This window comes from Mastomys coucha, unplaced genomic scaffold (genome assembly GCF_008632895.1).
Source record: "Mastomys coucha isolate ucsf_1 unplaced genomic scaffold, UCSF_Mcou_1 pScaffold5, whole genome shotgun sequence".
In the NCBI taxonomy this organism is placed as follows: Eukaryota; Metazoa; Chordata; class Mammalia; order Rodentia; family Muridae; genus Mastomys; species Mastomys coucha.
Window position 1 is genome coordinate 58361376 of NW_022196911.1, and position 14845 is coordinate 58376220.

The 14845-nt window shown below is 47.4% G+C and overlaps 1 protein-coding gene across 3 annotated transcripts in view; it reads left to right on the forward strand.

Annotated features, from left to right (window-relative positions):
- The window catches only part of Pmp22 (peripheral myelin protein 22), a 28979-nt gene extending 18563 nt beyond the window's left edge, over positions 1-10416 (forward strand). For all 3 annotated transcript variants that reach the window (XM_031352905.1, XM_031352904.1, XM_031352906.1), the window contains exons 4-5: positions 2635-2775; positions 9131-10416. In XM_031352905.1, coding sequence (XP_031208765.1) covers positions 2635-2775; positions 9131-9294 — 305 coding nt within the window. In that variant the 3' untranslated portion in view covers positions 9295-10416. The remainder of the gene's footprint in view (positions 1-2634; positions 2776-9130) is intronic.
- The last annotated feature ends 4429 nt before the right edge of the window (positions 10417-14845 follow it).

Here is a 14845-nt window from a genome sequence, read left to right on the forward strand (position 1 = left end):
CAGGTTTGTTGCAGAATGATTCTCCAGAAAAGCCACAGTGTCAGGAAAAGAGGCACATTGAGTGGTGGTTGTTTGAAGTGAAATTGGGGTTGTTCCTGGCCCCTCAACTGGCAAAGATATCAGTGCCATGTACTGCTGTGGTAAAAGAATGTAAGCCTGGAGTCAGGGCCTCTCCGATAGAGGTGACACCTGGGCTCATCAAACACCTCTGGAAATCTCTTTCCAAGCAATCAAGCTAGATTAATTGAGTTTGATCACCACCTCCTCCTCCTCCTCTTCCTCCTCCTCCTTCTCTTCCTCCTCCTCCTTCTCTTCTTCCTCCTCCTCTTCCTCCTCCTCTTTCTCCTCCTCTTTCTCCTCCTCTTACTCTTCCTCCTCCTCCTCTTCCTCCTCCTCCTCCTTCTTTTGGTTTTTCGAGACAGGGTTTCTCTGTATAGTCCTGGCTGTCCTGGAACTCACTCTGGAGACCAGGCTGGCCAAGCTTGACCTTCTTTTATCTGAAAAGGCTGCCAGTTTGCCTCTGGAAAAACCTTATTGGAAACTCCAGAAGCAATTCCCTGACTCTGTACCTGAAAGATTCCTCCTGAGCTACTCAGAACTCACAACAGGGGTATCTTATTTAGCTAGCCATCACAAGTTTCCTACTCCCCATTCAAAATGTCTGGGACCAGAAATATTTAAAATTTAGGCTTCTTTCAAAATCTTTAAGTTCTTCATATATATACAGTATTGGCCATGTCTAATGTTGAATAGTCTATATACAGTAGGGCGTGTGAAGCCTGGGGGGGCAGTTTTATATCATCTCTTTAGTAGTTTGTGCATAAAACAGCATTTCTTGGTATGGGCATTTTCTACTTGTGATAGAGAGCTCAAAAGTCTAAGTTGGCTTAAAAGTTTACATATTTTGGAACATTTTACATGCAGGATTTAGGTAAAGGAGTGCCCGACATCTTTAAATAATCCAGATCCCATAACTTTGAATGTTGTGCTACGCATGATGCCAGCATCTTTTGGTGACGGGGTCCTTCTGTGTAGCCCAGGCATGTCATGAACTCACCTTGATCCTTCTCCAGGCTTGGAATTATAGGTGTCTGCCACCACCAGGTGGTGTGTGCACTTTTAAGCTATTGCACACCAATTAGTTACTGTTTAAGAAGACAGGATACTTGCCTTCAGTTCTCTTCTTTAGCAAGAGTAGGGTGAACATGGTACAACCCATCTGGTGGACATCATACATGCCCCCCTGCCACATGGATCTCAGCTTACTTTTTCTCTCATTCCATCTAAAGTCAGATTAACTTGCAGCAGACATTGAGCTATAGAATACCCTCCTTTGCCTGAGTTTCAGTTGGAAGTTTAGAGATTTGCTGAAATCGTTGAGGGTTGACCACAGTGAGAACATGGGAGCCTCAATCCTATCTGGTGATTTGCTAGAATACAGATGGCTGAGGCCAAAGGCTCTGGTCCAGACTGACCAAGAAAAAGGTAGAGTTGGCAGAGAACATGGCATGCCCTTCATCCTTAGCACCTGCTTTCTATAAGAGTACCCTAGCTCCGACAGCCATCCCTGGGATCTCTTTGGGGGATGCTAACTTACTGAATACTGGTTATGAACTATTATTTTTAGAATACAGTAGAAGGGTTTCAACAAGCCCTTCAGAAGCCCATATTGGAGGGGGGAGCTTTGAATATTGGGAAACAACAGACATTACGCAAACCCTCAAGCACGTATACACAGAGCTGCTTCTTGGTTACTATGGGGTTATGGCTCAGTAAGTAGAAACTAATATAAATCAAAGACACATTCAGCACAGAGCAACCGCTGAGGACCCTGCACCCTGCACCCTGTACCTGCACCCTGCATACTGCACCCTACACACTGCATCCTGCACACTGCACCCTACACACTGCACCTTATACCCTGCACACTGCACCTTGCACACTGCACACTGCACACTGCACCTTGCACCCTGCACACTGCACCTTGTACCCTGCACCCTGCACACTGCACACTGCACCTTGCACACTGCACCCTGCACACTGCACACTGCACCTTGTACCCTGCACACTGCGCCTTGTACCCTGCACACTGCACACTGCACATTGCAATGTGGACTGTTTCTGCTCATGATGGTGGCTAGCTAGGAGCTGCCTCACACTGCTACTTCCTGCTACTGTCCTCCTTGTGATGGAGAACTATATATACTACACACAAACAGGCCAGCCCAGGAAAAGCTCCAAATTCCAAGTGTGAACTACAGTTTTTACTAGCCCTGTATTGCTTTTTTTGTTGTAAAGTCGAAAATTACAACTTAGATTATACAAGTCCTGAATCGTCTGTTAGCTTAAGCAGCACATTTGGAGGAAAAAAAAAAAAAAAAAAACCTCAGAAGGCAGTTCAGTATATTTTAAATGACACTTAACTCCTAGTGACACATACCTTTCCTACAGCCCTTTCCAGAAATGTCCAGGGTTCAAGAATGATTGCTTGACAATTGTCTTTTGAAAATGCAGGAGTGAACAGTTCCCACCAGGTTGGCGGCTCATCTAGCCAAACCCTTGTCCCCACATGCCCTGGGGCAGGTCCTTCCTGGCCATTCCCAGGCTCGTCTAACCAGGTGTTTCTTCCCCTAGAATGGCTGCAGTCTGTCCAGGCCACCATGATCCTGTCTGTCATCTTCAGCGTCCTGTCTCTGTTCCTGTTCTTCTGCCAGCTCTTCACTCTCACCAAAGGTGGCCGGTTTTACATCACTGGATTCTTCCAAATCCTTGCTGGTAAGTTGTGGATGGTGGCACTCGTATGGGTCTTGAAGGACATGCTCACCGAGGGATGGATGTCTGTGAATTGGACTATTGGATGTTCACCCTGAAACATTTTCTCTCAGCGTCTCTCTGTGTGCCTTTCTGTCTCTTTCTCCCACAATCCCATCACACACACACACACACACACACACACAGCATACATATTTGAAATTACAAATGTTCCATTGTTCTGTGGAATGAGACACATATAAAAGAGTCATGGTCTCTAGAAGAAAAGCCTCCAACATGTCAGATCTAGCACCAGGAATGAAGCCACAATATGGGCACATCATTCGAGGTAAATGCCGAGGCAAGCTCTTTTCTACAATATCATGCTAGTGAATATTCACCAAGTCTAGATACTACACTTGATCTTAGCCAAAAGGCCTAGGAGAAGAGCTCTGAGGTCCAACGATAAGGACCCATGTGACCTGAGTGGCTTCTGGGTTAAGGGCCTTCCCTTCATGCAGACATTCTTAGACCTCTCCTAACTCTTCAGAAGTCTGCTTACTGTGGGACTTGCTTTACACCTTGGCTTCAATTCTGAACTCAATGTGAACATTCTAGAACACTGCCTCAGATGCCTCTGGCTTTAAAAAGCACATGATTTGCTTTTACTTAGGCCCTTTGAATCTAGCTGCTCGTCTCTCACCAGACTTGTTTCCAGCCACGAGTCATCAGCTGAGTGGCCCTTACGTAAATAAGCTATCTGGAGTTAGAAATGTTGAAGTGAAAGTGGCTGGAATTTCCTAAGAATGTTCTGTGCCCAGTCGTTAACTCCAGTCAAAATGATCTGAAGGGAGCTCTCCTAGGAATCTCGGGTCTCCAGAATGGTCGTTGAAATTGCTGGTAGATCATTCTACTCAAATTGAAAGCCAAGGACTGGGGCTTTATCTACAGACCTCAGATTCCCTCAGGTTCTCTCAGATTCCCTCAGGTTCTCTCAGATTCCCTCAGATTCTCTCAGAGTATGATAGTTCTAAGTCAACCTTGTGGGCTTTCCCTCCCCAGATCATGGTGTTTATGAAGAAGGTAGGAGCTGGAAGGAAGATAGGGGTAGCATGGGTGGAGGTGAGAATTAGTGCGAACTTGGGAATTAACAGTTTAATGCCAAGGAAGAATCTAGAAAAACTAAAGCATCTGGGGAAGGAAAGAGAGGGAGGTGGAGAAGGAGGCAGAGGAAGGAAGAAGGAGAAAGTAGCCTCATGGTGGCATGTGAAACCTGGGTGTGGCTACCACAGTGGACAGCTATGGTGCATGAAGGGCAGGCCTTCAGAACTCTAAAGCATATTAAGTGGAAAGCACTAGAGAATCCATTGAGTTTCAGAAGATGCTGCTACAGGTATGACCACTGCTTCCTTTTTGAAAATTAATTTTTAATTTTTAAGCTGTCATTTCACTCTTTAGATTTATTTGGTTTACATGTATAGAAGTTTTATCCAGAATATGTTTGTACAGCATGCGTGTGCCTAGTGCTGAGGCAGCCGGAAGAGGGCATTGAATCCTCTGATACTGGGAGTTACAGATGGCTGTGAGCCACCATGTCCGTGCTGGGAAATGAACCTGGATCCTCTGCAAGAGCAGCCAGTGCTTTAAGTTGATGAGCCATCTCTCCAGGCCCTGCAGCTTCCTTTGGAAGGGCATGCTGTGGTCTGTATGGATCATCCTTGTGAGTTGGAGCTTAGGGGAAAGCCAGGCGACCACTGAGGGGCTCTCCTGCTGCCCGTATCTTTGTCAAAGTCACAGCAGCTCTCTTGGCTTTGCTGCATCATTGCCAAAGTCTCTGAATGAACTATGTTTCTTGATCACACACACTTCGTTGGCATGGCAGTTTCCTGCAGAAAAGCCCCTCCCTAGCTGTTTATCTGAGTCATGGTGAGGTGACTGTACCCTGCAGAGTCTCCGGTAGTACTTCTGTGTGACTTGATATGCAGCTATTAATGCCCTGATCTTCCTGTGAGGTCTCCTAGGACCTTTCTATCAGCAGCAAAGCCCACTCGTGAGCTGTGAATTCTTCTAAACCTCGTGGGGGAGAATGTCCTGACCCTGCTTCTAGATTTTGGAGTCATTTCTGTTCCTCCACATTTGTTATCCTTACCTTTGCTGTGTTGGGTCAGGCTTAATAGATGGGAGAACATCAAGAAAACCACACAAACATGGAGCTAGAAGTAAAGAGTTGTGTCCAGCAGCTAACTAGCTCGGGGCAGGCACGTGGAAGGCCCTCGACACCCCAGTTGGTGCCTACATACTTGGTCCCTGTGGCAGAAGCCAGCTCAACTCAAATATGTAGGCATCTTAGCAAACTTGGGAGCCATAGCTTGTGTCCCAAGTTAGGTCCAGCCACCTTTCCTCAACAAGCCAATCTATAAAGGGCCACATTAAAAGTGGAAAGCAGATCTATTCCATGTGGCCATGCTGGGAAGAGGGACAAAACAGATCCAGGGCCCCTTTCCACCAAGTCTGCCTTCAGGGTACTTACTCCTGAAGCAACATCAGAGTTTAAATAGAGGGCCGTGGATGTGCACATCTCAGCAGCCCCAGTCAGGGTGTGGTCCCACCCGCCACTGACCCGTCATTATCTGGGTTCCAGTCTCATCTTGTAAGATGTTCTGACAAGTTCATGGAAGCCCGGTGAAATCTTTTTCAGGGAGGCAAGCTCTCCCTTCTAGTTCCCTTTCCTTCTCCCAGCATGAGATTTCTAGAGAAATTCCCATTTGGGGGGCAGGGTGGGGGGGAGGTCCATTGTTTCAACTATCTTGGAGTCAGCCTGAAAGACTCAAGTATTCTCTTTAGAACATCTTCATTTCTGCCAGGCTGGTCCCAGTTACTGTGATTGAGGGGGACTACTGAGTGAGTCTCATCTTTCCTATTTGTTTTATTTCTTCACACACACACACACACACACACACACACACACACACACACACACACACGGTGCAGGGGAAGAAGGGAGGGAGAGAAAAGAGATTAACACATAACAAAGTAATTGATGAGGAGGTTAGTACACTATGGCCCTGTCTGTTTTGAGTGATTCAGGGGCAACATAAGGCAGACACCACATATAGAAACCCTTCTCCGTGATTCATCACCAACTTTTCCCCAGCCATGCCCACACATGGCAGTGCAGTGATGGTATGGACACCTATCTGGGCAGCAGTGGTCATTTGGAAACAGGCCCAGAGGCTCCAGAGTCTAGCCTGCTGGATAGTAGCAGCTCTTGGAGCATCTTGTGGCTCTAAGGATGCTGATGGGGGTGAGGTGATCTATGATTGTGCCTTCTACCATCAACTCCTCTGGGTGGGCTTCTGGGGTCTGCTTTCTAGCCAGCTTCTCTGTGGCTTCTGCTCCTGCCTCTTCAGCACCGATGCTCTGCACAAGCCTCCCAGGTCGTGGGGAGTCTTTCCTTGGTTAAACGTCACCACTGATGGCTGGACTCAGTGACTAGGTAGATCTACTGCTGACTTGTCTTTCCTCAGCTGTTGGGTTGTTGGGTCCCAGATAGCCCTATTCCACCCTCCTTCTTCCTCCACCTCCTCCTCCTCTTCCTCTTCTTCCTCCTCCTGTGTCCAGTCCATCACCAGGTACTGCTGTGGTATGGTGTCCTCTGTAGGCGCTGTACTAATATTTTCTCTGTACTCACTGATGCACTGCACCCGTGTACAAATCTACCCCTTCACCTCCTCCCTCCCATCCCATGCCCATCCCTAAATCCCATTTCTGCTCAGCTGCTGGAGTTATCTCTCTTCTGCCTTTTTGTTTTTGTTTTTTTTAATTAAGTTTTATTATTATGTAAGTGTAAGTGTTTGGTTGTTTTGCCTGCATGCATATCTGTGCCTTACTTGTATGCTACTATAGTAGAGACCTGAAGAAGATGTCAGGTCCCTTCAGGAACCCGAGTTAAACAGTCGTCATGTGGGTGCTGGGAATTGAACCCAGGTCCTCTGAAAAAGCAAGCAACTCTTAACCATGAGTCATCTCTCCTGGCTCAGTTTTTAATTTTGAATCATGATGTAGCTCAGGCTGACCCCTGAGATGCTTGGTGTCAGCCTCTTGAGTGTTGGGATTGCATAGACTTGTGCCATCCCATCTGGCCTTGTGACATCCCCAGGTGCTGGGGTAGCTTCCCAGAACCTGAATCTGCTCATGTTCCTTCCTTGCTGGAGATCCCCGCACAGCTTCCCTTCCCTGTCCCCTTGCCATGCCACTCTGTCCCTGGATGAGATCTAGCCTCCCATCACATCAGGCTGGTCGCCACGTGCTGATAGTTTTTGCTGCTTTCTCCCAATCTTAGCCTTGGTCTGGCTCCTCTTCTTGGAGTTTCCATCCTGCTTGTCTTCACCTGGCTATGTCTTCCACATCTCTAAGACCCAGCTGAATTACTATTACCCCTCAAGGTCTCTGTTCTGCCGTGTGGAGCTCAGTCCAGTCTTTCAGGGCACTGGGAATGTTCCTCCTTTCTACACTATCTAGTATTGAAAGGGGTGTCTGTCTTTTGGACAGGCATCACCCTGAAGGTCGGAGCCTTGTCTCAAATTTCCTGGAATTTCCACTGTCTAGGACAGTATGTGCATTTAGTAAGGACCCTTTGCTTGCTGAAAGAACCCAAAGAGGTGGAGATAATGAGGAATTACCAAGGGTTTCTCAGATGGCCCTGTAGTGACTCTTTCCAAAGGTGCTGAGTTCAAATTGCTTGACTGGGATTGCCATTGCTATTCAGTGTTGCAGACCCAGCCATCTTTGTCCCCCTCTCCTTCCTTGTTTGCTTCTTGTCTTGGTTTTCTTATGTCTTAAGATGGAGTCCCACAGTCTAGCCCAGGCTGGCTTTGAACTCAAAATCTCCCTGCTTCAGCTTTACAAAATGCTGAGGCTTTGAGGCTTGTGTCACAAATGCCTAGTTTGTATATTCCTTTCCTTTTGTGCTTCTGAAGCTAGAGTTGGGCTTCGCACACGCTAAGCAAGTATGGCACGCTGATTCACACACGTATCCCTGCTAGTTCTTAGCAAGAAGGGGTGCCCAGAGAGCAAGAGGGTAAGATGACTGGATCAAGGCTGATCAGACATGTCCCAGGACATCTAAACTGCTATTGTCCTTCAGTAGGACGACGGTTCTCAGGACACAGCCAGCTTTGCTGTCTCTGCACTTTCTATAGGTAATGCCAGGTCCTAGGTCCCATCCCACACCAGTCCCAAGACTATTGTGTGGCTTTTCCAGTGGAGGCAAGCTGAGTGGGCATATCCTGAGTTGCCAAAGGATAGTCTGATCAGGGTGGATTGTGTGACATCATCCTCCTTCTGCTGTTTATTCAAACAAAGTTGAACTGTCCGGCATGCCAGCAGCCCAAATAGCAGTGAGGTTAGCCGTAGGTGGCCCAGGGAACTGGAGCCCTGGGATCGCACACGTCCCACACAGCCTGCTGTCTTTATAATAGTCCTTCAGAGCCTCTCAAAGGCTCTGTTTTCACTAGGGAACAGATCTGGCTTTGTCCAGCTCCAGGCTAGGGTACTGATGTCATTGGACCTTTCTCTGTGGAGGGACATGGCTGCCACATGGGCAGAGGTGGTCAAACTTTAACTCGGCAGCTGCACCATAGTGTTGGGGTGGCCTGACCCACCTGTGTGTCTGAAGTCCTTTCATCTGTTTTGAGCTCCAGGCCTGGTCTTGGAGTCACTAAGTGGAATAGAGCTGCTCTTTATCAGTCTCCTCTCACTGGGGCTTTGACTGTCCTTGCTATCCCCTTTATTTCCTGCTTGCTGCCCTTACGCCCCCCATCCCCTACCCCCCACCCCCGCTTCCACCACAAACCTTTGTCTGCCCAGCATCGCCAATAGGTACTGCTCACAGCAGTACTAAGGGACCCAGGTCTCCAGCGGTCAGCAGAGAGTCAAGCCTTGGCTGTTGATCTATGACACAACCAGCGGTACAGAATCAGTTCACTTCCACTGGTTTTTTGGTCATGCACAACACTGCCCGCCTGTACAGTGGGTTTCGGCTTCACCAGCATATATGTACCAGGCCACTTCTTGGAAGAGCTAGGCAGGCTCATCTTGCAGCCTCAGTTCTCACTGTCTGTCTCAAATGGCCTGGGAGAAGTGTCATGGTGAAAGAAGGAGAAATGAGGGAGCGAGTGGGCTGGACCCCCAGAGAGGGGCCTTGGCCTGGGTGGCCATCTTTGGATGTGGGGAGCCACTCATTTGCCTTTCATGTGTTTTCCAGACATCTCTCCCCAGTTATGAGCTGGGAGGCTCAGACACATCCTCCTTGCCTAGCATTGTGGATGTCCACCCCCACTGAGAACCCCGCAGTTACCTGCCCTCTTTCTCCTTCCAGGTCTGTGCGTGATGAGTGCGGCAGCCATCTACACAGTGAGGCACAGTGAGTGGCATGTCAACACTGACTACTCCTATGGCTTTGCCTACATCCTAGCCTGGGTGGCCTTTCCCCTGGCCCTCCTCAGTGGCATCATCTACGTGATCCTGCGGAAACGCGAATGAGGCGCCCGACGCACCGTCCGTCTAGGCTCTGAGCGCGCATAGGGTACACAGGGAGGGAGGAAACCAGAAAACAAAACCAACCAACCAAAAAGAGCTAGCTCCAAACCCAAACGCAAGCCAAACCAAACAGAACGCAGTTGAGTGGGGATTGCTGTTGACTGAAGATGTATATAATACCTATGGTTTATAAAACCTATTTATAACACTTTTTACATATATGTACATAGGATTGTTTTGCTTTTTATGTTGACCGTCAGCCTCGTGTTGAATCTTAAACAACTTTACATCCTAACACTATAACCACGCTCAGTATCTTTGTTTTGTTTCGTTTTTTTTCTTCATCTTTTCGTTTTGCTCAGACGTAAACACTCCACGTGGCCCCCTCTCATCTGAAAGCAGATACCTCCCTCCCACTCAACCTCATAGGATAACCAAAGTGTGGGGATAAACCCCAGACAGCCAAAGGCCTTCACACCAAGGGTGACCCAGTGCATTTAGCAGGAGCATCCATTGCCCGAATCAATGTGTGAAGCCCTAAGCACTCACAGACGAAAAGCCCTGACCGGAGCCCTCTGCAAAAACAATAACCTGGTGGCTCCGGAACACTTGACTGTATAGGCAGAGTACTGGGGCCACATGTTTAGATGAGAAGTCAGAGACAAGCAATCTGTGAAATGGTGCTATTGATTTACCATTCCTTGTGATTACTAATCATTTAAACCACTCACTGGAAACTCAATTAACAGTTTTATGAGAAACAGCAGAGCGGAGACCCGATACAAACGGTTCATAACTGCTTTCATACCTAGCTAGGCTGTTGTTATTACTACAATAAATAAATCTCAAAGCCTTCGTCAGTCCCACAGTTTTCTCACGGTCGGAGCGTCAGGACGAGCATCCAGACCCTTGGGACTAGCGAGTTCCCTGGCTTTCTGGGTCTAGAGTGTTCTGTGCCTCCAAGGACTGTCTGGCGATGACTTGTATTGGCCACCAACTGTAGATGTATATACGGTGTCCTTCTGATGCTAAGACTCCAGACCTTTCTTGTTTTTGCTTGCTTTTTCTGATTTTATACCAACTGTGTGGACTAAGATGCATTAAAATAAACATCAGAGTAACTCACTTGTCTCTCCCTGGGTTTTGTCAGTCCTGGCTATGTGTGTACGGCCCAAGTGAAGAGGGGCTGAAGAACGTCAGTGGAGACTGTGGTACAGTTGCGGGCTTGGTTGCCGTATGGTGCTTCAGGAGTGAGGTGATAGCTGTCTCACAGGTGGAAGGAGCGTATGATGCCTTCGGTGTCTGTACAATGTCTGCCAGTTGTACAGAGCTGGGGAATGAAACCAGAGGTCAGGCTGTAAGCGACCTGGAAGGAGCCTCCGTGTTCGTTTATTCCCACTCAGTACAGGCATGTACAGGGAATGCAGGGGCAAAGCAGAAGTTGTGCTCATGTGCAGAGATCATCATGGGACCCTGTTGTTGCCCCGCCCACCAAACACACCCGGACTTCTCGGATGGTGGCATCACCTCACAATAAAAAAGGCAGAAAAGGGAATGGTTACATATAAATGGGACCAAATGTGGGAGGTGACCTGCTATCACTTTATGATAACCTGCTGTCTTGAGAGCCAGCTCACTGTTTAAAACAGGCATCAATCCCTCGGGAGGGTGACGTCAGGCTCAGCAGACCTCAGCGTGCTCCTGAGTCTCTTAGTAGACCTGAATGTTGTAGACTCAGATCCACATATGAATCGGGCCTGAGATCCTGTATTTCCGTCTAGTGCCTGGGTGAGGCCGGTGTACAGAGAATGTTTTGAGTAGCAGGAGTCTACAGGGCAACCACCTGCCGCCACCTGGCATCGCTGCCTGAACACCTGTGGCACCTGCAGCCATCTGCCATTTGCCTGAACACCAGGGGCAGAGTTGTAAGTCCCAGCTAGAGCTCTCCAGTGACCTGTTCCTATGTGATGCCTAGGTTAGTGACCCGTTCCTATGCTTCTGACACAGACTTCTGACACATTTCCACAGCCAGCCATGGGTTGTGTGAGAGTGACTGAGAAAACCAAGACTTTGGCTCCACAGTTTGTACTCTGAAAACACTCTCATTCCATAAAAGTTGTCTTAAAAAACAATTTAAAATATTAAAATGCTTTGTTTTAATTGGTGTAGGAAACACAGAAAGATGAAAGCTAACAATGGCCCCCAACTCTCCCCATGTGAGTAATTATAATATACATGTATATTATACAATACATATAAATCTAGGATTAACTGATAGGTGCTTTTGATTTATTCCAGAAAAAAATGTTCAGAATAGGTTGGTTATGGATATCTACAAAGTAGACACCAAGTGGCCAGACTAGCCACACTGTTCTATACTTCATTTTCTGATAAAAATTGGAGCTCACTTAATGTCTAAGGAACACATTCCATTTCTTTTAATGAGCTCCAATTTAGTCTTTTACTACATAGCTACATCCACTTTTATTTACTGTCCCTATTAATAGGAACAGAGCCTTGCTTCTTATTATTACCCAAAATGTTTCTACACACATTCCCAGCACTTGGGAGGCAGGGACAGACGGATTTCTGAGTTCGAGGCCAGCCTGGTCTACAGAGTGAGTTCCAGGACAGCCAGGGGTATACAGAGAAACCCTGTCTTGAAAAACCAAACCAAACAAACAAACAAACACCCTCCCCCCAAAAAATTGGATAAGCCTATTTGTGTTGTCTATGGTCAGGGCCCCACAGCGACACCACATCCTGTTACAAAGGCAAAAGGCCGCATAAGGGGTGGGGGAGGGGTGAGTAAATATGTAGCATGGCCTTACTTTATGGCAGCCTGCTGTCTTGAGGGCTGACCACCGATCTTGTCCAGCATTTAGTTGGTTGACATAGTAATACCTCCAGAGGCATAATTGCCTTCTGCCAGGCTATACCATCTAAGGTTCTGTCACTCTGAACATTGCAGTTCTGGGGCTCCAAACCACTGGGAGACACACTCAAACCACACAGAAATCCTTAACCACTTGCTCAGAGATCCCCCTGAGCACAACCTGGCTGTAATTTTGTAGAATTGTTCCTTTCTAAACCTTCAGCATTAAGCTTGGGAAGAGCAGAGACTAGCTTCCAGTCCACGAATCTCCACCAAACCACCCCTTGGTCAAACCAGAAAATAGCACTCTGCGGATGGTACCAAGCAGATAGCAAGAAAATCTACATAAGGCAGTCAAGAAACTTTGGTGAAAGTTGAAGAGTCTACTGTTCAAACCAAGATTGCTCTCTGGTACCCTCTTACCCCAGTTCCCCGAGACTGAGATAACACTAAACTGTAAGAGCCAGAACACAGGACTCCGCCTCCCAGCAGCTAGCCAAAGAGCTTTCTTCCCTGGGGAGCTGCTCCTTGACATTTCTCATCCTACCCTCCTGCCCACTCCTGAGATCCAGCTCCAGCTTAATGCAGTGTGAGCTAGGGCTTCTTTTCCTCATGCAGGTTCACCTTTAAGGCGAAGGCACAGGAACTCTGTGCTATATGATTTCTGGGTCCTGCTCAGTCTTGGCCTTATTTCAATCAGGAACTCAGGGCCTCCTGCCTCTCACAATGCTCAGATCCTTGAAAGAATGAAGCTCTAACTGAGACTGGTGGGTTCACACTTTGGTGAGAGAAAAACTGAACTGAACATGACCGAGGCATGAGGTAGGGAATGATGGATCCCCTACCTCATGCCTTCTTAGGAGCTGTTTCCAAAGCAGCGCCTTCCCTCAAGAAGTGAAGCATTGAGATTTTATGCTGGGAGTCTACCGCAACAAAACCACCGCAACAGTGGGGATATTTCTGAGCATGCTCAGCTGGTTACATCCTAGCTCACTCCTCTCGGCTTAAAGGTGTTAATTTAAGAAGACAGAGCATGGTTTTGTTTCATTTTGTCATAATTAGCTCAAGATCATAGAAGACTGTTTAAACTATAGCAGTGGACAGGAATGCCTCTGCATAGCCTCAGGTCATGTCACGGGGATTTAGCTGAAAATAAATAAGAAGTCGCATTGAAGACATTAATATAGGAGTTTGGCCTTCAAGGCCCCTGACTCAGCAACGATGAGGAGACGTTTGAGGGAAGCTTGCTGCTGCTCTTACTCCAAATGCCAGAGCCTTGGCTCCCACAGTGCCAGGGTGAAGGAAAACTGGGCCAAGGAGCAAATAGCTCTTAAACTGTCCCTAAGGATATGTCTGTTTGCCTCAGAGTGAAGAAATTGAAGTCCAAAGGGACTGTGAAGGAAAGGGAAGGTTATGGTGAAGACATTTGGGAATAATCCAAGATGCAAAGTAAACACAGGCACCCTGATCCGAGGGAAAACCAAACACACATACAGGGAGGGGGCTGTGGGTCCGAACCAGGCCAAGCCCTGACCGTGCAAAGCATTCTTTCAAAGGAGTCAGAATCTAGGTGAGGGTTTTTTTGTAGAATAATTTACAGCCCGGTTGGAAACAGTAGAAGGTTCATTTGGTAATGAGTAGAGTTTGACAACTGGGTGTGGTAAGGGACAGAGGAGAATCCTCCCAAACCAATGTCAACATGGGTGCCTATGGACACACCCAAGCTCTGCCTCTCTGAAGAACATTGGAGGTGGAACACTGTGGTGATAACTTTCTGTCACTGAAAGACTGGCTTATTTGGGCCCAGTTTCTGAGGTTTCTGCTCGTGGTTGGCTGGATCGATTGTGACTAGTCCAGGCCTTTGCTGAGGAAGAATTATCAGGGCAGGATTGTGTGTGCAAGAGGGTTTCAGGTATGGGTTGGAGTCCTGGGCACCTGCTGAAGTGTCCAGGCTTGTGTGACTGGCAGCGAAGAACTGGACCAGGGACACATGGTTAGAAGTAGGACTAGAGGTAGTGGATTAAGAATGAGAGAACATGCCTGAGAATGGGGCTGGCCCAGAGAACTGAGGAAAAAGCCCAAAAGTTCTAGGCTATAAGCCACATGATGCTGTCTAGGATCCCTCTGTAGCACCTGCCTCCTCACCCATGTCTGTATGCTGTGAGTTTTCTTGAGTATGCTCCATGTGTTATACGAAACAGGCGAGAAAGGACTTCCGATCTCTAACAACTGGCTTCTCTTTATGTTAGTCTTGATAATAAGTTTCTCCCCTCACCCTCTTGCCACAGGAAGCAAAGAAGGAGAAAGAGAAGAGAAGGGACAAGATACACCCTTTAAAGCTATAGCATCCATGACCTTTTTATTGTAACCAGGCCTCACTTCCTAATCGTCCAGATAGCTGTGGCTCATCTGTGGGCTAATCTATTGATGAAGTTAGTGTCCGTATGGTCCAATCACCCTCCACTAGCGCCACCCACTGGGAACTGAGGCTTCCACACATGAGGCTTAGGGGCTGGGGGATGATGACATTTTATATTCAAAGTACAGTAGACAAGTAATAGACTCATTGAAATAATTCAGCCAGCCACTAAATAAACAAGGAAACAATAACCAGATGCTCTAAGGGGTGAGAGAGTAGGCTCTCTGCTCACTGTTGCTATAATATACAAAAAAAAAAAA